The sequence below is a fragment of the Fusarium falciforme genome, chromosome 2 (assembly GCF_026873545.1).
Source record: "Fusarium falciforme chromosome 2, complete sequence".
Classification (NCBI taxonomy): domain Eukaryota; kingdom Fungi; phylum Ascomycota; class Sordariomycetes; order Hypocreales; family Nectriaceae; genus Fusarium; species Fusarium falciforme.
In genome coordinates, this window is record NC_070545.1 from 4,395,003 (window position 1) to 4,416,791 (window position 21,789).

General features: G+C 53.6%; 4 protein-coding genes across 4 annotated transcripts; 2 read left to right on the top strand and 2 right to left on the bottom strand.

Moving 5' to 3' along the window:
- Nucleotides 1-962: 962 nt before the first annotated feature.
- On the top strand, nt 963-4,213 carry NCS54_00327700 (F-box domain-containing protein; the record flags this gene model as incomplete). Its single annotated transcript, XM_053148857.1, has 3 exons — nt 963-1,307; nt 1,400-4,051; nt 4,106-4,213. 3 exons carry the CDS (start codon nt 963-965, stop codon nt 4,211-4,213), a joined length of 3,105 nt encoding a protein of 1,034 aa, XP_053004832.1.
- Nucleotides 4,214-10,877: 6,664 nt separating this feature from the next.
- Nucleotides 10,878-12,593, bottom strand: NCS54_00327800 (Hypothetical protein; the record flags this gene model as incomplete). The annotated part of the gene is made up of 2 exons (XM_053148858.1): nt 10,878-12,485; nt 12,534-12,593. The coding sequence occupies 2 exons, from the start codon at nt 12,591-12,593 to the stop codon at nt 10,878-10,880; spliced, it is 1,668 nt and encodes a 555-aa protein (XP_053004833.1).
- A 3,210-nt stretch (nt 12,594-15,803) lies between these two features.
- On the top strand, nt 15,804-17,720 carry NCS54_00327900 (Hypothetical protein; the record flags this gene model as incomplete). The annotated part of the gene is made up of 3 exons (XM_053148859.1): nt 15,804-16,234; nt 16,284-16,625; nt 16,673-17,720. The coding sequence occupies 3 exons, from the start codon at nt 15,804-15,806 to the stop codon at nt 17,718-17,720; spliced, it is 1,821 nt and encodes a 606-aa protein (XP_053004834.1).
- A 117-nt stretch (nt 17,721-17,837) lies between these two features.
- On the bottom strand, nt 17,838-21,128 carry NCS54_00328000 (Hypothetical protein; the record flags this gene model as incomplete). The annotated part of the gene is made up of 1 exon (XM_053148860.1): nt 17,838-21,128. One exon carries the CDS (start codon nt 21,126-21,128, stop codon nt 17,838-17,840), a length of 3,291 nt encoding a protein of 1,096 aa, XP_053004835.1.
- Nucleotides 21,129-21,789: the final 661 nt, after the last annotated feature.

A 21,789-nucleotide genomic window follows, 5' to 3' on the forward strand; every position in this document is an offset into this window, starting at 1 on the left:
CTCTCAGAGGAGAGGGGAATGGGAATGCGGTGCTTGTTGTACCCTCCCTGCGCTAGACCTACCGCGGCCTAGCCCCACGCCTCCCAGTGCCAGTTCCACCAAGCAAACCCACATCGACCAGAGACCCAGAGAGAGACCAACTCCTCCGTCACATCAGCCTGCACCACCAGATCTTCCCTCTCACCAAAGCCTCGTTCTGTCAGCAACTCACGAATCCACTCGGACAGGACAGGACAGACAGAAATTGGGTTGGTCTTTCGTGGTTTCTCTTGTCGTTTTCTTCTCCCCTTTTTCTTTCTTTCCCCTTCTTCTACTGCCTCGCCAAACCGCTCCCTTGTTCTGCTCGCCCTTGCCCTTCTCTCTCCTCCCCCAGCCTTTCGCGCACGCAACCCAACGCACGCGTGTGACGAGCCCGTCTCCAACCCTTCCCTCGACCGTCCTCCCTACGATCTTCTCCATCGGCTTCGATATCCCCGGTTCCACATCTTGATCGTGTGGTCCCCTTCTTCGCCCCCCGGGCCCCGAGGCCTGCTTACATCTCCGGAGCCTTCCAGCGTCGACATCGTGGTCGATATCTGGCTTGCCCCCCGGTTTCTGAAGAAGCTTCTTCGTCCCTCGCGAATTTTGGACTCACCTCGATCCCATATTCCGGTCATAGTCGACGTGTTCGATATCGGTCGCATTTCACGGTACATATTCGATCGTCGGCCCGTGTGAGACGCTCCGTTGGTCGGCCATTCATTGCCATCCAACCACTGGCAACCTGACGCATACAAGTACGCACCTCCACGCTGCACAGCGAACGTTTTGGATCTGCCTGGGTCTTCTTCATCGTCCAAGCTTGTCGATTTTGACGATAGTTCATTCACTTACCCCTTCTGTCCATCTAGGCACGTTGCCGAGCCACGTCCTCGACAACCCGATCGTGCCAGTCACGGCAAACATCTGCACAAACACGAACCATGACACCCTCACCATCAAGTCAGGCCCTCGAGCCTCGGCATCCTAAACCTACGCAAACAGTCTCGGTGAACATCTCGGAAGGCTCCCAGAACCGCTCTCGTCGCTTCCAGCTCGAAGTGAGCGAGTGCGTCGAGACAAAGACCGTTACAACCACGACTCGCCTCACCCGAAAGTTCCCCCACGTATTTGTTCGCGATCCCGTCCCTCTCGAGAATCTCGATACCAAGGAATATCCGCTCGCCATGAAGCCCACACCTCCCGAGCTGATCCAGTTTTCGTACAACATGCCTGGAACGAATGAGATCGAAGATGACGACGAAGAGGAGCGGTCTATGGGCCAGCAGGTACGTTTTGCGATGTCCTACTTCATTTGGACAGTGGCTTGCCTGGAAAATGGAATAACCTCACCACAAAGTGCGCCACTAACACGTTGCAGATGACGCGGTATACCAACGAACGATATACTCCAAGCCTCAAGGCTGAGTCCCCTCAAGAGAACCTTCCCCTCACCCGGATACCCAAGCATCGATCCCAGTCCCCATCAGAAGGCTACCCTCGCCGTGCTCGTGCATCTCGGACAAGTCCCATCGAATCTCCCGATTCTTCTGCCCCGACTTCGAACCCTTCTCGACGACCTGCCCGATCCACCCAACTCAACGCCGTGTCGGATAAGCTCCGACGCTCCATCGCCCACAGCTCCAGCCGCCGTGATCCGGCAGAAAGATTACCCCGGGGCTCTTCGGGCTTCCTGGCCACCCCCGATACATCAGAAGTCGTTGGAGCAGCTGATCGGTCAGCTCGAAGACGATCGCTTCATCTCGAACGACATCACTCACCTGAGGCATCGTCGTCCGCACAAAGCCCTCACTACGAGGCTACCAGCCCTGTAGAGAGCGACTCCCACACAGTGTTCAGCAGCAATGTGGCCACCCCGCCGATCACCGATGCCGACGCGGAGCCTTTCGCTGATGTCGATGGATCTCTCCACCAGCCGCTAAGACCATTCAACCCCCGGCCGAGCATCGACGTTGTTACCGCTCAGGATGCCAGTCTCCCTAGTCCTAGATTGTCTCCGACACTTGCAGCCGCTCAGCTACACACCGCCGACCAAGACGAGGAAGACCCCCAGTCCAGCTTCCAGACCTCGCACACGGACCCGTCCACCTGGGTCGATGAATCACAGTTGACCGAAGACGGTGCTTCGACAGCCCTGGTCCGCGCTGGCCAATCTCATGACAACTATGCCCTTGCCCGAACCGATTCGTCTGGCCAACCTCTTGTGGTCGACACGCAGACTCTGCTGGAGGCTTTCGATTCGATGAAGACCGAGATGAAGACATTCATGATGTACCAGTTCCTTCGCCGGTGCCCTCGACCTACCCTCCGAGTTGTTGCCAACGCTGTCAACCCTGCTCTGAAATGCGACTTTCTTCGACAGCTGCCTCTCGAGCTTGGCTACACCGTCTTGTCCCACCTCGACCACCGCGATCTCTGCCGAGCCGCCCAGGTCTCCAAGCACTGGCGTAACATTGTCGACCGAAACGAGACTGGCTGGAAGGAGCTGTTTGACCGTGATGGCTACACTCTGCCTCCCGGTGAGCTTCAGAAGGCCATCCTTCAGGGCTGGGGCTGGCAGGATCCTTTTGGCGCTTCCGGCTACGAAAAGGACCTGAGCATGCGAAACCGACTAACTTCGACTGAGCACGAGCTCACTCGAAATCTCCGACAGGAAACAGCTTCCAAGTCGCGGGCTTCCAAGCGGAAGAGAGCTCTCAACACTTATTCGGCTGCCGAGAGATCCAAGCGACGCGCCAGCGCTCAGGAGGCAGTGACTCGTGACGACAAGGCCCAGCCTGAGGCCAAACAGCACAAGTCGGAGGGCCCTCTGTCTGCTGCTAATGCCGCAGCCGCCGCCGTGCCTGACCCCCAGCTTGGACTGCCCAGTCTCCGCGAGCTGCACCTTTTCAAGTCTTTGTACCGCCGTCACCACATGATCCGTAAGAGTTGGACCAGCGGCGAGGTAAAGCCCGGGCACGTCGCGTTTGCTGCTCACCCCCGTCACGTCATCACTTGCCTCCAGTTCGACGAGGACAAGATCATTACTGGCAGCGACGATACCCTCATCCACATCTACGACACCAAGACTGGCAAGCTCCGCAAGAAGCTGGAGGGCCACGAAGGTGGTGTCTGGGCCTTGCAGTACGAAGGCAACATGCTCGTTTCTGGTAGTACCGATCGATCTGTTCGCGTGTGGGATATCGAACGGGGGCTCTGTCAGCAGGTCTTCTATGGGCACACTAGCACTGTGCGTTGCCTGCAGATCCTGATGCCTACCGAGACGGGCAGAGATTCCAGCGGCAGCCCCATTATGCAACCCGAGAAGCCTCTGATCATCACCGGTTCCCGAGACAGCCAACTTCGAGTCTGGCGTCTTCCAGAGGTCGGGTCTCGTCGATACATCCAAACAGGGCCACCGGCTCACGAGTCGGACTGCCCCTACTTCATTCGCGTCCTCGCCGGCCACACTCACTCGGTCCGAGCCATCTCTGCTCATGGCGACACTCTCGTCAGTGGATCTTACGATAGCACCGTCCGCGTCTGGCGCATCAGCACTGGCGAGGCTCTTCACGTACTTCACGGACATTCACAGAAGGTGTACTCGGTTGTCCTTGACCATGAACGCAACCGATGCATCTCGGGCTCGATGGACTCTCTGGTCAAAATCTGGGATCTTGCTACAGGTGCCTGCCTGTACACACTTGAGGGGCATAGCTTGCTCGTCGGTCTACTTGATCTCCGAGATGAGCGACTGGTGTCGGCAGCAGCGGACTCAACCCTTCGTATCTGGGATCCCGAGAATGGCAGGTGCCGTAATACTCTTATGGCACATACTGGGGCTATCACCTGTTTCCAGCACGATGGCCGCAAAGTTATTAGCGGCAGCGAGAAGACGGTCAAGATGTGGGACGTCCGAACTGGCGAGTGTGTCCAGGACCTGCTGAGCGATCTCAGCGGCGTCTGGCAGGTCAAGTTTGACGAGAGACGATGTGTGGCCGCTGTCCAGCGGGACCAGCTGACGTATGTCGAGGTATGTTTGAATTCACCAGATCCGCGTAATAGAAAAGTAACTAACATGATGCAGATCCTCGACTTTGGAGCTGTTCGAGATGGCAAGCCCCCGGAGGAACTTGGCAAGCGTATCCTGCTCAACGAGCCCGAGGTCCGAGCTATGATCGAGGATGAAACTTAGGGGGTGCTGCCAGGTTACCAACCGTGAGTGGTATTGAAGGCAGACAGGAAGGATTGCATGGATGGATGGATCCACGACAGTTGGGCCGCCGCATGTCATGGACGACTGACGAAACAAACAGCCTCTGGCGTTGATGGTGTCGCATAGTTTTACTTTACGCATACACATGGTTACGAAGTGACTGCATGCATGGAAGGGCGGGTCGGCGTTTTTTGTTAAGGCTTTTGGGATTCATGGACGTGGTGGGATTTATATACCTTTTGTTATTATTTCCAAGGTTGTTCAATGCCTTGTCAACGTTGATGGCTTGTCACAGAGGGAGGGATGAATGGATGTCATCACGTTATTCGTGTTGATGGGTCGATAAAAGACAAAAGCCATGTTTTAGGAGCTTCAGTGGGAGAAGCAGGTTATCTTGGGAGTGAATAAAATTGTCATCTAAAGATTGAGTCGTGATGTGAGCCTTGGTGTGGTGACTTTACTGTTGGTTGGGCATGTTGATCCACCACCATAATTGTTCGAGTTGCCTCCTCCACTGTGTCTACGCAATGGTAAACCCTACCCTTCGCCGCTGCTTTCATGGAATCCTGATATAGATAGCCTCGGTCAACGTTCGCAGTTGAGGATTCAGCGCGACCTGGGAATTTGGGTTTGCAGCGCTTTTGCTGGCAACGTTTTGTTCTTCGTCTCAAAGATCGGTGCGTACTCTATATAGGGTGAATAGGGAATAATCCTATGGCAATTGGCAGAAGGAGAGCAGCCATAGTTGACGTCGGTACCCTTTCCGTCCTCTGGTAGCTGAGAGGTTCGGTGAAGAGAGCCACAAACTATATAGCCTTGATTTGGATGGTGTAGTTCCGGTCTGTTTTTCACCAGGAGCTCGATAAGCTCTGGTGCCAAGGTATATATAGTTGTCCAACTTGTGGCGGGGATTCTTCTTCCACCTTGTATCATTCGAAATGACTTCGGATCCCGATGACGGCCTCGCAAGAAGGACCGCTGAAACTCGGCAGTATCTTGTCACCAGCTCCCTTCATTTGCTTGAGAGTAGTGGAAGAGTGACAGGGATGTACCACCATGTCTGGATATTGTCCAAAATTGACTTGCTCCTCTGGGTTGTGTCGCTTCATCCAGGGCCGAACCCAACGCCGAATTGCGTCAGAAGCGAGCGTCCCTGCCAGGCAGACATTTAGCGAAGTAACACTCACCCTCGAGCACCCACACGAGGTCTTTCATCTCATGATGTCTGATGAGTCGGGTGAGTTATAGTCTATATCCTGGATACCTCTTGGAACCACGCTTCTAGACTCGGGTCCGCCTTGATACAAGTGGGGAGATCGACATAACCTGTGTCCAACTGATATATACTCCAACTTTTGTTAGCGGATTTATATGCGATGAAGCCGTTTTCCCCGAATCTTGTCGGTGAATGAAGCTTGTGAGCGGCGGCGGCGGCGGCGGCGTCGAATCGATCATCTACTTCTTCCTCGGACAGAATGCGCGAAGTGATATCATGTCCGGAGATGTAGATGGACTCCTCCGAGGGGCGTCGCTTGCTGCCAAACAATGCCAGGACAATCCGAACGTGGGTGATATATCACATCGCACCCTGATACACCATTGGCGAAGTTGAGGAGAATATCATGAGGATGATCCCCCGATTTGACCGAAAGGTCACCATCCATCATGTTCACAGTTTTCATTCTGTCTTGTATATGTAACAAAGGCTCTTTTGGCCCTCTTTCTGTTCGTACTCCAAATGTCGCAACACAGCAACACCCACAAGGCGATGGCTCGAGTGTTCAAGAAAGAGCTCGACACCAACCTCCGCTCAAAGCGCAGCATGATCGATCAGAGGTACTCTCTGGTAGGGAACCGAGGCATCGCTTATGCTGGTTTTTCTTCATGCTCCCAAGAAATGAGAACAAAGCCATGATGCAAGCCGGCCCAACAAGAACCCAGCTCTAGTTCAGGGGGTTCAAACTGACGTTCTTCGGTTATGTTCTTGATCATCTCAACGGATCAACTGAGCGAACAATCCGCAAGGTCGAGGTTTGTACCCGCCTCTACCAGATACCACAATAGTATATACAACAGGACCAAGAGCTTCTACTATATTCAAGGATGAGTTGACGCTTCATGGTCCCGGTGACGTCTCGTGTGGGAGTTGTGTGCGAAGCAGGCAGAGACGGCTGTATATAGTCAAGGCTCAACGATCTACTCTGCAATTGCTGGGCAAGGCCGAATTTGACACCGCCGATGAGCAGAGGAGTTTCTCGAGGCTGCACATCAAAAAAGTCGACTACGGGATTTTCTGTTGATCTCGTTTCCATGCAGAGAGCGTTGTGAGGAACCCGAATCCGCATTGTCCCTGATTGCGGCAAGACTGGTGAGCAAGGTGTGCGCTTGAATCTTCCAGGCAGGACAAGCTCTTCAACCCCCCACAGCTTGTTCATGTCGATTGCGGCCGCTATCTAGATATATATATGAAGGGCTTGGGGGGGGGGATTTGACTTCGGTATCTTGGGCTCCGAGAGTTCGACGAGAGAGAGGGTATATATAACAGCATGTCGTTCCCCGTGGTCTCAATCCGCTGTGGTAGACCTGCAGTTCCTATAATTCGTGTGGGTCTTCTTCAAGATCAAAGGGAAAACGAGGGAAAAGAAGCAACAAGGATGCTTTAAGGTTGTCTTGCGTGTCTGCATGGTTTGTTTCTCAATAGTTCCATCAACTCAGAGCTATCCGGCCAAAGGGGTAGACTGTGCCTCTAGTCACAAGTCCCAGGGCTGGTCTTGAGAGAATGGATATATATATCAGGCAATGAACTGGGAACAAAGTGTGGTAAACCAGGATTGTCCCAGGCTCTGTCTGCGAAGACAAGGCACCAGCGCCGAGATGACATATATCACCCACAGTGGGCGTCCGATGCCGCAGTTGTATAAGACTGAGGCTCACGAAGTCACAAGGAATTGCGAGCCCTCTAACCAGGTTCGTTGAGAGTCGAAGACGCCTTGGACGTGGCAGTCTACACAACTGTCTCGGACCTTTCCGTCTTGGGGGAAAGCGAACCACAAGGCGCCAACAAAGACGCCCAAGATATATAGTTTTAGATGTGAAGACTTGCATCCAAAGCCACGTCATGGGCTTTTTAGGCTTTCTCCATGTCACGACAACCGGGTTCTGGTCTAGCCGGTAGATCTTCCTCGCCGCTGTCAAGCAAATGGGTTGCTTCTGTCGAGAGTGGTATATAGCAAGTAGGTAGGGAGGAGTCACGACAGCGCCAAAGACCGGACAGGTCTTTTGTTGTCTAGTTTTCTGACAGGAGCAAGCTCGCAATCGGTTGGCAAGCTCAGACTCAATCAATATGGCGGCGCTCGCAAAGACGCCATGGGTCCCAGACTCAAGGTCTTTGGCCAGCTGAGGCGCGGTTGCACTGTGAAAGATGGCCAGGGCGACGTCTCATCTGTTGTCATGTTTTGGTAGACTTGTCGGGTCCCTTTCTCGCTGGTCGTAAGATTAGGCCGAGTTGCCTTTCCAGTGTTGCCTCGTGGGACTGAGACTCGGCAGTATATATAAAAACATGTGACACTCAGAGCTTTCAGCTCGTTGACTTAGGTTTAACATAAATGTTGCACAAAAGTATCTCCTTGCACTCCATCTCTGCCTTCTTTCTTCGTAATTCGTCGTCGCTCGTCCGTCCTGTTCGTCAGGTTGCCAATGAGATGGCCTGATCGGACGTGAAAAAGGAGTCGTGCGTTATATATAGGTAGGCCGATCAACAGTGGCTGCTTGTGACCGACTCGGGGCGGTTGAAAGGTAGACTACCTAGAGAGAAGAAAGGGGGCATAGACTAGGAAGACTTAAGAAGTGGTACGAGCGTTTGACTATCCACACGGAGCCGCAACAACTATCTAGATCATGTGCTGAGTGAGGAATCTTCTCTCGGGCGTCGGAGAAAACTCGTTTATGATTCAGGCGGCCTCTAGAGCCGAAATCATGTGTCCAAAAGGCTGGATGGAAGACTGTCAAGGTTCAACCAGTCAGGACCGAATTTGATCAGGGTATACATCGTCAGCCCGCAAGACCGGAGGGAGGAAGTATATATGAGTCGTTGTTGCCTTGGGATCTTTGGATCGACCAAGGATGGTTTGAAGCAAGGTTAGAGTGTAAGTCGACTTGGTGGTTTAATGGTGAAGAGAAGATGTGTAAAGTTGGGTTGGACCGAACTGCGATGAGTCCCAAGCCATATTGATCTCGACCCAGATGCAAAATCAGACAGACAGACACATCGTCATCGACCCCTAGGGACCCAAATACGGCTGTATTCCTTAAACCCCTAATCCGCCAAGTCATTGGATCTCGTTGTCAAAATCTTGTGGATAGAGTATATAGAAAAGAGAAGACAACCATGACCACCGAGGTTACGTCTCGCTCGTCCTTACGGTCGAACCATTCGTCGTTTCGTCATTTTTCGTTTCGACTATCTTTCCAGTAACTTCCTCAGTCTCTGCCTCGGATCCGTCGAGCGTCATCGCTCTCGGGTTCGGTCTGACTGTCATCAGACTTGTGCTGGCAACGCGTCTGGACCTTGAACGAAAGAAACAAATCCCGAGGCGTTTAAGGTTTGAATTACAGCGAGACTTGGCTCAGCGATGATGGCATATATGGAATAGGGCACAAAACTGATGATGGGTAAAGATTGGAAGAACAGGATTTGCCCTTGGGGTCAGGCGCTTGCATGAGCGGCCGAGGTCCCTGTGAAAAAGTCCAGTGAGCAACTAACTACAAGGTGACTTTGGAGATGTGGGGGCACCTACCATACTGGCCATCATCAGGTTGGTAGTCACAGTCGCCCAGATAATAAGACTTCTGAGAGAGGTCATGCCACTAGGTGGCGACCAGGCCTCTTGCTCGTAAGGCCCACGCGAGACCCCGATGGTTACAAGGGGGGCAAGTTCTTGACCAACGAGGCTTGACTCTTCGCGAAAGGTATATATAGACGGGATGCCAGAGAAAAGGGAGGACAATGGCCGTGCATCGGTAAGTGAATTGTATCTTGGCTTATAGCTTCAGGTTGTATCTGTTCATCGTCGCCCTGTATCGTCGAGTAAGCCATGGCAATCCAATCTTCCGACGATATCACAACTCACCAATTCTTCGATCTAAGATTGCCCGGACTTTTGCTCATCATGGTTGTGGATACGGTGAGCAGGAGGAAATGTTCCTGCGTCGCCCAACCTGCGGCCCACCCCAAGTGATCTGGGGATGGTCATGGGCTGAGTAGATATCATCGGTGAGCGACTACAAGGTGATCCTGGAGATGGGAGGGTACCTACCATCTCTTCCAGGCATCGACCAGATCTCAGGTCTTCCTCGGTCTCATAGTCACAGTCACCCCCGATGGCACAATAATACCCACACTTCTTGAAGAAGTACCAAGTCGGGACCAGGAGGCCAGTGGAATGGCATGTGCGTGCTAACCAGGTAGTGTTGTTCCAGCCGAGGTATATAGAACAGGGTATGGGGAAGAAAGGGACAAGGTGAGCCGTTCTTGAGTTGACCCGACGGGAGGCACGACCAGGTAATGCCAAAGAGTCCTAGGGTTCCAAGAAAATGGTCAGTGAGCAACTCTCAAGTGATCTTGGAGGTAGAAGGCATTTACCTCGCTGTTGCAGGCCCGGCTCGAGCTCTATCCATATATATATATATATATATACTAGAATAAAAAGAAAGGTTGAATGTGATGGAGGAGTGAAGAAGACAGGAATGAGATGGGGAGGGATAGTGAGTATTTATACCCGTCAGAGGAGCTGCCTCTCGCACATTTTGTGCTGGTCTTTCGTGACATGTTTTGAGATTCAAGCCCAAACTGGAATAAAAGGAAACAGGATGGCGGACACTCAAGTTGCTCTTTGCCATGAAAACCTCGTGCTTGAACTCTCAAGGCAGAAACAGGTGGGAGGCTTGTCGAGACAACCCCCTGAGAGATCGATTGACAAACCTTCGCAAATCCTCAAGATGGCATGTATCTAAAAACATGATGAGATTGTAATGAGGCTTTGCTAAGGATGCATGGCTGGCTATCATGAGCGTTGGGCACACCAACTTGGCTATTTGGCACGCCCAACATCCGCTCCTAAAATCATGCAATTCAGCAAGTACCCAAACACGTCAAGGCTCAAACCTCACTCACTTGAGCGACACTCAGGCACCGCTTGCAAGCAACAGGCAGTTAGACAGATGGACAAATATGTCGATTAAAAGGGGCAAGCACAAGCTCCCCATGCATCCATTGATTGATTGATTGATTGTACATACGCCCACTGTCTTGAGAGAGTGATGAGAACAAAGACTCCAAAATGCAAACAGTTCCATGTCCTTCCATCCAATGCCATGCCTGTAGTCCAAATAAACGTCTTCCGGCGTGTGCCAGAGATCTCTCGTAGAATCGTAATAAAATAAATCGCTAGTGGTGAAGGGCTTCTCTTTCGCCCATGATTTGTTAAACATCCATTCATATCCAAAACTCTTTGTCTCGTCTGTCGCAGTGACGCGGTATGTCATAGCCGACTAGTCTTGTTCTATGCGCCAAAACAAGTATGCAAAATCTCATGTAGAAGAAAAAAGGAAAACACCTCAAAAGCGCCAGTAGACTCCAGCCACTCTAAGCCATGACGAGCTCTCGCTCCTTCTTCTCCTTGCTCTTGAACAAAGCCTTGAGCATGTTGTTGCTGTTGCGGTGTGACTTGGGTCGGAGAACAACTTCCATATCGTCCTTGCGACTTCGGCTGTCTCGGCTGTCGATCGATCGTGTCTCGATTCTCTCGGAGCGCTTGCTCCTGCTTGAGCGGTGACTGCGCTCACTGTCGGCGATGCTCTCATCATCGCGTCGGCTGCGATGGCTGCGGTGACTCCGCTCACTTGCATCGCTTCGGTGACTGCGATGGCTCCGGTGGCTATCGGTTGTCTTGCTCGTCTTGTTCGTCTTGGTCGTTCGGGTGCTGCGTCGTGACTTGACGTCGAAATCATCACCGTAGCGATCAACGTTTTCCTTGTTGGCCAGTGGTGTGATGAGCTCCATATCGGCCGTCTCATCCTCGCCAAAAGGCACGATACCTCTTCTCCAAGTCTCAATAGAGCTTACTTCGCTGAGGTCATCCTCGATAATAAGTGCCTCATCCATACCGGCACTGTACTCAGTCGGCGCTCGTCTCGGCGCATACTCGCTCTGTGTTCGCATTGGTGCAGGGCGGTCCATGGGCTCATACATGAGAGCCTCTCTCGCCTGCTGCTGCTCCTTGACTCTCTGAACAATCTTCCATCCTCCGAAACAGACGACCGTTACACCAACGGCGATACTCGTGCCGATAAGGAAGTGGGGTGATGAGAGAAGGGAGAAGACTGCTGGGGATCCACTCTTGAGAAGCATCAAGAATGCCGGGGATGACTTCTTGACCAGTTTGGACAGCTCTGCCAGAGAGAGTGCAACGGCGGCGGCGGAATCGGGGTCCTTCTGAAGCTGGGCCATAGTGGTAGTCGCGGAATGGTGAAGGCACTTGGCTTCGGTGAGGATTCCCTCAACGCGGTGTACCAGGGCCTTGGCCTCCTTCTCGGTGCCATACTGAGGGTCCAAGTCGGTGCGGTCTGCCAGGTCTGGAGGGATGTTGCCGTATGCGAGATCCATGTCGATTTCCTTGTGAGGCTTCATCTTGACAAGCTCTCCTGTCGATCGGTTCCGCTGCACCATGGCACCGCCACCAGGGCCGTAGGCAGAGGGTGCCACGCTGCGCATCTCAACTCGGGCAAGCTGGCTCTGTGCGGGGATGGCGAGTTCCATGGGAATGGTCTCGGCGTACGGGTTCTGGTAGGTGCGAGGAGGCGCTCGGCTCGGGGTCACACTGGAGACTTCGCTGTGTGTCTTGAGGTTATCCATGGTCAGGGCAGGTCGGCTGCGGGTATCGTAGTAGTCGTCTCGAGGGCGGCGGGATTGAGAGGTTACGCTTCGCGATCGGCCACTGCGGCGGGAGCTGGCTTGGCTGCGCTGGTCAAAGGCGCGGGGAGGGTAATAGCGGTCGCCATCATCGATGTACCTTGGCTGCTGGGGAGCGAAGTAGTGGGCGTCATCGTCGATGTATCTGGGCTGCTGAGGCGGAAGGCCTTGAGGGTCAAAGGACTGGGAGCGCTGAAGGGCGGCCTTTTCCGACTTGATCTCGGCCTTCTTCTCCTTGTAAGTGCCTTGGGCGTCCTTGAAGATGGAGTAGAGCTGTTTGCCCTGCAGGACGGTTAGTACAGATCGGGAAGCTTGGGGTGGGAGACTAACGGTCTTGATGATCTTGCCGGAGTTGTTAACGATGGTGATTGTCTGCTCAAGCGCAGGCATGATGGGCGGTCAAGCTGAGGTCGCACTCTCTAAGTGATCTTGTCGCGGTCAAGAGAGGCTAGACTTGTCGTGCAGGAGGAAGCACGACAGATGCGAATGGGGCGCTTGATATGTAAGTAATCAAGAAAGGAGGAGACCAGCTCTCTCTTTTGTCCGTAACGGTCTCTCTATCTCGGTAAAGAGTAGAAAGAGGGTGCGTGTGTGAGACGACAAGGAGCTGAGGTCGTGCGAATCTAGCGTCAATGCAAGCAAGATCCGGCCTTGTAAAGGCTTGTCTTTGACGTGAAGACGGGGATCCCTTTACCAGAGCAAGGCGAGCAAAAGGGAAGAGAATGATTTACACCCGGTCCCGCGTGGGAGCGTGGGATGAGGTGAGTTGTTGCTTGAGTTCCCGCAAAAGTGGGATCCAAGTGGAGAGACTGAAGAGACGGAAAAATGTGGTTGACGATCAGAAGCGGGGGGGAGCAGAGGAGAGGTCGGTCAAGTTTGTACTCTGCAGAGCCGGTACTTGAGACCTTCAGCGAGACGAGGGCCTCCCAGAGGTAACCCAGCGCCTATGTTACAGCGGCCTCCCGGGAAGGGCAGCGCTGTGGCAGGGAACAAGCTAGGGGGGCTAGCTCGCTAGGGCCCAGCTAAACGGACCATGTACCCACGAAGAGGAGGGACCTTGCTGGCGGTGGCGCCGGGGAAGAGAGAAGGGTGATTGGGTCCACAGAAAAAAAAAAAAAGGGCTTTTTTGGGAGGGAGCTCAGCAAGTTTGGAGAGGCGGTGGACTTGTCGGTGAAGAAAGGGAGAGAAAGAAGATGGCAGGGAAAACCCAGGTTCATGAGAAGAAGGGGATGGGATATTAAGGGAGAAAAACGAGGCATCAGTTCCCAAGGCGGCAAACCGGTTGGGTTGGGTATGGATGATTCTCAGGTACAGTAGCCTGCAAGCGAATAGAAGGAGAAGGAAACCAAAACTCGGTCGAGTGACAGTGGTGACAGCTCCCGTCCTGTCGTCTCTCATCTCATCCCATCTGCACGATGATGATCGCTCTGCAGTTGGGTCCTGCATGGATCAAGATGGCCGTCAAGTTGGCCCTGCGACTGGTAGCAAACTGTTACGACAACCTGCTTTCGCCTACGTCGGCTCGCATGGCCGTCCGCATGGTCTGGAAACTACACAGGCCTTAGATGATGAAATCTTGCCTATGCCGTGTCTTACAGTCCATGAGGAAACAAGTCCGTGAGAGTTGTGAGCAACTACCCCCGATGAAACGTGAACCTGAACCTGGCGAGACGCCGCCATCAGAATGGTCTCACCACACTTCCTGCCCCCCCTCGACCATGACCTCGCCCAAAAGCCCAGCTCACCTTGGGTCCTGGAGACGCTGCCGATTGGCCCGACCCTGTCTACACCTCCCTCTTGGTCGGGCGCCTGTGCAGCGGTAGCGCGGAGTGACCAGGGGAGACATGTGCACCCTCTGGGAGGCCCAGAAAGCCAGCGCTTGACAGCGACCCTATCGCTTCCCCGTGCGGGCCTGGAGGATGGGAGGGGAGGGCCTGTTCGGCGATTAAGGTCGCGACATGTGGTGTGCTCAAGACCCTATCAAAGGGAGGACGGGGCTGGGGCAGACGAGGAGACGAAGAGAGTGGCTGGGAGGGACACGGCAGAGACGGGAAGACGGTGACGGTGACGACGGATGGCCGGATATCAATGGAAGTTGACGATCCCGACAGTTTGCAAGGATCATCTTGTTGTGAGCTCTCCCATGGGCTTGATGTGTTCCACGATAAGGCGGAAGAGTCTCGATGTGGGAGAGTCAGAGAGTGCGTGTCGCACAAGCCTCGACGATCTCCACTAGCCACTCAGCCACAGTGTGCCAGCTGTTTGACCGTGGCTGATGCATCCTCTTTCAGCTGCTCTTGTCACACCCACCAAGAACCAACCCTTACCATGGCCATGCATCGAAGGTCTGGATTTCTGCAGCGCAGCTCGTGACTTGACGAATAGCTTGGACTTCGAGGCCACCGCCTCTCCTGTATTCGTCTTTATCCCGCCACGGCTGCATCAGCAATGTGGCAAAAAGACCAAGACGAGAAAGAACCCCCTTCAGGCCAATCTATAATGCCTCAGCCATTCCCCGAGGGGATCGTCTTACGATGCCTGCCGCCGGGTTACTGTGCAGTCGATCGTGAACATCCATCATCCATGTTCATAAGCGGGAAAGATAATGCCTCCTTCGTGTTCTCAGAGTCTGCGTAAGACGGTACCTCGTCCCTGATAACTGAGCCGAGTCCACCGGTGATGGGCTGATTGAGTGGTTGGGCTCGGTCAGGGCGACACTGACTGATACACGGGAGAAACGGTTTCTGGACGTTGGAAATGGATCTTCGGAGGTTGATCATAGGCTGCCATGTGGCAATCTCTCCGTTGGCTCCGTTTGATGCTTGGGTCCCGAAGAAGATGCCGAAGTTGGCCGGCTCACCCTAGAGCGATGGACTTGGACGGGTGTACTTGGATACAGGACTCTCGTCTCTCTGGCTCTCATTATTATATTCTCTCACTAACATCTATTCCTCTATGGCTATTATTCTACGCCCTATGTCAACATGCGTAGGCCATCATATCATAATCCGAAAACCGCTCTAATTGCAAATCTTCCCCTCCTTCGGGGCAAGTTCCGAAGGTCGGGGCCCCCAGGAAGGAATTTCCCACCCCGCGCTTGGCAGATATTGAAAGAGTTGAGAGAATGAGCTGGACCGAGTCTGTACAATTATAACGCTACCTCAAAGAGGACAATGTTACACAACTTCACATCGTCCATTCAGACACGGCAGAGACGTTTCACGGCCGCGGAATCGCGCCTGCGCCTGCGACTTCCCCCAATTAATCCCCAGCTGCGACTGTAAGAGGGAAAGTCCCCGCCTTCGTAGCGTCGTAACCACCTCATCCGACCCCGGACTTTGATTGTCTTGGCTCTGATGCTATATCCCGAAAGTCATCATCTTTTTTTTCATGGAAAATTCTTTTCTTCAAACCTCAGCCTCGTTTGTCTGTGAGAATGAGCCTGCAGAGCCAATAGATTCTGGTTCCGACGTCTTCCGGTATTTGTTTTGTTTTGTTTAGTCTCCACCTCAGCCTTGTCGTCAAACATCATCTGTCGCAAACATCACCATTTGATTCTTTACCGCAAGAGAGCGACGAGGCTCTGTCGACAGCCTCATCATGGCCGCCTCAACACCACCCCAAGCGTCAATCTCTACCCTCTGCGGCACCCTCCAGACTGCGACGGCCCGCGCCATCGATGCTCTCCGCGATTTTGTCATCTACTACCCCTCGGCCCGCTTGGACCTTGCGTCACTCTCACGCGAGCTGGCTGAGCTTCAGATGGTCTCGCGCCTGCTGCACCACAATGCCGAAACCCTTGATGCGGGCACCGCGACACTCCCTGAACGCCTCGAGGCTGCATTGAGGGGGGTCGTCGAGAAGGCGAGCGCCCTTTTGGAGGAGACGGATGATGCGCTGGAACCTGGGAGGAAGCCTGAGGACAGGACCCCAGCTTGGCTGGAGCACACGGCCGAAAGGCTGTCGCCGCTGGCTCGATTGGCCGAAAGCTTGAGAATTGCCATGAATCTTGGATTGGACGGGATACTTCTGTAAGAAGCTCCATCCTCTAGCTCAATTGGCCACAGCTAACATGATCAGGGCCATCAATTCTGAGCCCCACGACGGTCGACGAGAACTCCCTGGATACAGCAGCTCCCAGATCCTACAGGAAGCAGTGTCGTTGCGATCGCGAGTGGAGGAAGATTCGGATAGTGAAGATTTTCGTGTACAGAGCCAGAGGCCAACACTTTCCGAGTTTGCCGATGCCATTCAAGAGTACATTGAGCAGACCTCAACAGCGGCACCTGATGCACCACCCGAGGCACCTCCGCCGTCGATATCACCACCTCCTCCACTGGGACCTCCATCGGGACCTCCACCATCATTTGGCGAAAGTCTTAGACAAAATTCTAGTAACGCGACTCTTGCTACAGCCCCCGAGTAAGTATTGACTCGTATTAGAGACAAGCCATGGCTGACATCCCTAGAACAACCGGCTCGTCTGAAGTTGATGAGCCCCCCATCCCCGAATACAATGCTATTGGCATCACCAACCCGAGTCCCCTGCGCATCAGCCTCCGACACTTGGCGAAGAAGGAGCTCTCCAATCATGAGGTGATTGAGGTGGCGTACCTCATCCGCAGCGACAAGCCCACCATCGCCGTCTGCACCATGGAGTCGCCCACTCGCTTCTACGACATCAATGCGAACCAAGTCTCGTGCTTGCAGAACCAGCACGGAGTCAACATGGTTTTCTCGAGGAATGGGCGTCAGTGGGCGTATCTCAGCGAGGAGGATGGCAGGGTTCTTAACCCCCAGAGCCACGATGGCAAGAATTTCAAGAAGCCCGTCATACACCTTGGTGACTACATCAATGGGAGGAGGGTATCCATGCCCAAGTGGCCTGGCTCAAAGCCATTGTCCTTTTCTCAGGATGGGAAATGGCTTGCTGTGGGTACGACCCGGGGCCGAGTTGGGCTCTTGGATTGTCTCAACTTCAACAAGACCTCGGTCGTGATACCTTGTCATCAGGACGAGGTGACGCATGCCGTCTTCACTCCTGATAGCAAGATATTGGTCACTCAGTCTCGCGACGGAATGATCCGCTTGACTGACACGGAGACGCGCAAGGCCATAGCCAAGCTCGAGACTGACACATGGAAGAAGCCCATGTTCCTGGGCGTCTCGCCTCAGGGCGATATCATCGTCTCCATTTGGGGCGACACCATCTTCCACTGGAACCACGGGACACAGGCTCTCGAGTCGTTTGAGCTTAGCAGCCGCAGGACGCGCGAGGGCTGGCCTATGGCCATATCCCCCGACTGTCGCTTCCTCTGCTGCCGAACCGATGATGGAGTTGACGTGAGCGACCTATATTCAGGTCGTGTGCTGTACACTATCAAGTTCCAGAGTGGCTATGCTACTACTGCGGCGTTTAGCTGGGATGGACGGTATTTGATCTTGGGAAAGGCGGCGTCATGGATGGGCTTCAGAGTTGCCATGTCGACCTTGGATGTGTGGGAGTTGGTGTTTTAGTTTCACGGCGTTTAAAATGGGATTGTTCACCGTCTTGATGACATTGACGCTGAACAAGCCGTGTATGGTTATAGAATGCATCCGAAGTGTATCATTCAGTCAATGACGAGGTTCATGTCACTCGACTTCTTTCCACCTTGCTTCTAGCATGCCGACTTGAAGGATACTGCCTCCTCCGACTTGAGCTGTCATCTCGCTGGCTTGTCGATCGTATGCATGGCCTTGCAACACCCACTCATTCGCATGCCCGTACCCGGCGTACGAGTTTCCTACCGTGTAGCTATGGCCCATGACTGCATCTTGCGACCAGCCTAGACTCTTGTAAAAAGTCCCCTGTCTCCCCAGATATTGAGCCTTCATCGCTGCTATCCGTTGTTGTACCAGGATCTGCTCGCACTGCATGATGGTCTGCGTGTAGATAACGTGTCTCTGCTCTGCAAGCGCCAACAAGCCGTGGAGATCACCCGTCTTGCACGCTTCGGTGTATAGCCCCCTCATACGAGGCGAAAAGAGATCGCACATCCTCTCGTTATCCGGTTCTCTCGCGCCTTTGAGTGCATATCGAGGCTCGAGTGCTGTTCCTTGGGCAAAGTTGAGATAGCACTCTTCACAGATGGCCAAGACACCCCATCCCCACCATGGACGGTTCTTTCCAGATTTGTGCTTTGCTCGAGGACATGGCCTCACGTTTGTCCATCTTGCGGCATAGTTGGCTAGGAGCTTCCAGTCGCCTAGGTTGTGGGCATTGTCGTAGGCTTGGAGACTTCCCTGTGCGCGGGCGTGGTTCATGTTGAAGCAGCAGAGATACGTCTCATCTTGCGATACGTCTTTGTCTTGGACGAACCAACGTGATCCACCGACGGTCTTTATGACGCCTTCATAGCAGGCGGCGCATATTCCCCAACCTGGAGTATCGCCGGGCAACGTGTACCAAGTTCCGCCCTTGATGCCGTCCTTGTGGCAGAAGGGATACTTGTCGATTGCAAAGGCGGCTTTCCAGAATAGACTTCTATCCTCGTCGGCTAGTGCTTGATGCATCGGGATGAGGCGGTTAAGCTGGCCCATTGTGCATCGTGTGTGGAAGTCTCCTCCGCTAACCTGCTCAAACAGGTCTTCATCTTCAGACCGGTAAAAGTAGTCAAAGTAGCATGTCACGCACGCCTGAAGACTGGAAGGTCCGTTCTTGGGCTTGTACCATTGACGGTCATTAGCCTTGATGTCTTCCATGCGTGGGCAGGGGGGTAATGTAACCCTCACGCTCATCTCCTCTGCAAACTTGGCCCAGTTATCCTCTTTGAGATATTCTGAGAACTTGCGTTTTAGAAACCAAGCTGCCGAGTCGCAGAAGCACGCTCCCTGGACGGTCTGGAGTTGGTAGTGCTTTGCAAAGGATGTCCCGCTGACGTCGTCCTCGAAGCAGGCCTGGCAAAGGGTGCTGTTGGGGACGTCCGGCGTCGTGTACCAGGGATCTCCTTCTATCTGGGTTTGCTCGAGGCAGTCTTTGATAGTTATTCGCTTCTTCATAAAGGCTACACACTCATCTAGACATCCTGATTTCACAGCTTCAGGAAAGAGTGTTTCTTTGAGACGACGTGATGCGAAGCGACATCTGCGCTGTTCCTTGTCATCACAGTACATCTTTGTGAAGGAATCGCGGAATCTGGTGTCGTAGATGTGTTTGACGTAGCACCAGGCGCAAATGGTGAATTCAGGTACGGAGGGGTGGAAGAACCAATGCTGTGCTGTTGTTGTTACGGCTGAGGAGCATTCAGATAGTGGCTTTGCGCCGGAGGCGTGTTCTTGCGGTGGTCCCGGTGTGTGGACGCGAGGTGTTTTGGGGCGAGTAGGAGTGGCTTCTCGTCTGGGCTGAGAGACATAGGGTGAAGCTTGAGGCTGCTGTTGAGGACTTTGTGCTGGCTGGCTGGAAGAGTCCAGAGGAGGAGAGTAAGGGGTCTGCGAAGGACTCGCCACTCCTTGGCTTGGAGCAGGTGATGGATGCGAGTTTTGATCTTCTTGAGCCAGGTTTGTCTGTACTCGTGGCGGGAGACCTGGAGGCGGCGGGTAGTAAGGGATCTGTGAAGGGCTTGTTACCACCTGACTTGGGGCTGGTGAAAGATGCGAGCCACTGCTCTCTCCTTGAGCTAGGTTTGTCTCAATCGACGGCGAGAGGGGTGAATTGTATTGAGTCTGGGTTTGGGGCTGTGAAGGACTTGGTGGAGGTGGCGGATAGTGAGGGACCTGCTGCTGTGAAGGGTTGACTACTGGCTGGTCTGGTGATATTCTAGGTGGTAATGATGGCGTCTGAAAAGTGCTTTGAGAAGCCGGAGGAGCCGGCTGCCCCTGTACTGGCTGAGAGGGGTTGTATTGAGGATGGCATTGCTGCTGTGAGGGACTCGGCGGAGGCGGAGGATAGTAAGGAGTCTGCTGTGGCGACGAACTCGATGGCAACTGAATCGTAGGCCCGGAAGTTGGAGATGGGTAGACGCTCTGCCGGTTCTGGTGGCTCGGGCTGGTCGTTTGAATGGGAGGAGGTCCTGGTGGTGGCGGAGGCATATACTGCGCCTGTGAAGGATTTGGCGGCGGATGACTCGGTGGACCTGGAAGAGGCGACAGATATGAGTTTCGATGGCTGGGAAGAGATTGGTATGATTGCGGCTGACTTGTTCCAACCATGGAAACTGGCCTTCTTGGCAGCGGCGGCGGCGCAACTTCTGTTTCCTCCTTGGCTTTCTGGATCTCATCTAGGAGCCTCTGCTGCTCCCTTATAATCTCGTCCTCGGCGCGCTGTCGTTGTTTGGCCTCCTCTGCCTTCAACGCAGTCAGTTCCTCCTGCGCTTGTCGCTGCTGCTTCTCTGCCTCGAGGTTCAGCCTGGCCATTTCCTCCTCCGCACTCTTCATTTGCGCCTCATACTGGGCCTTGTACTGTGCTGCCAATCTCTCCGCCTCGCGCCATTGCGCCTCGAGCTGCTTGGTTGCTTCATCCTGAGCAGCCCGAGAACGTTCGATTTCCTGGAGAGCCTGGGCTTGGGCAGCTTCGAGTTGGGCTTGAGCTCGTGCTTGTTCCTGAGCTGCCTGAGCCTTGGCGGCCTGTAACTGAGCCTCGGCCTCGGCTTGTTCTCTGGCGGCTTGGGCCCTGGCAGCTTGTAGTTGTGCTTCAGCTTGTGCCTGGATCTGCGCTAGATCTTGAGACTGCTGGGGACTGGTCGGACCATATGGCGGCGGAGGCGGAACGTGCTGATATTGTGGTTGTTGATACTGCTGTTGGGGCTGAGGCTGCTGATACTGAGGAGACTGAGGTTGTCGCTGCGAAGAACCTCCTCCACCCTGTTGCTGCCTCTCCCTCTCCCTCTGATACTCCTGACTCGCCTGCTGCACCGCCTTTGTGAGAGCGTCCTTGAACCACGCCATGTTTGATACCCGATGATGAGATTGGGGTGAGGGGATTGATAAATAGCTGGAGGGGGACAGGGGGGCCCGGGATGATCGGGGGCTTGGCATTTGTGGTGGGCCTTTTGGTGATGCGAGACATTCAAGGCTCGATCAAGGTTGTTTACAAGCTTGACGTCTATTATACGTTCTCTACTATAGATACCTGCATGTACTTGCGTCAAGGCCGTCTTACTATTATTGAGCTATACCAAATCCTCAGTTTCATTTTCAGCTGGGCTCAAGTCATGAGTAGATTCAATATCACTGATCTTCCATCCCCGGCTGTTGAAACACCAAGAATCCTGATGACGTAGTGAGCCAGGGCACCGGCATCCACTGCGGAATGCCTCCGTGCCTAGGTAGAGATTTATTTCACTTCTCAACATACCTTATGAGCAAGGCTTTATTTAATCTCACGATGATTGCCTAAGTTTAAAGAGCTACAGCCTTAAATCTGGCAGGTTCGTTCTGATCATTCTGTGGTCTGTTCTGAGTATCCAGGCCTAGGGTAAATGCGCTCAATCATGTGAGGCAAAGATCAGAGGGAGCTTTAAAGAACAAGAGGAGCTGCTTCGGTGTGATGCGATGTTAGGCTTAATGCTAAGATAATTTTATAATGAATTTTTGATACTGTACCTGA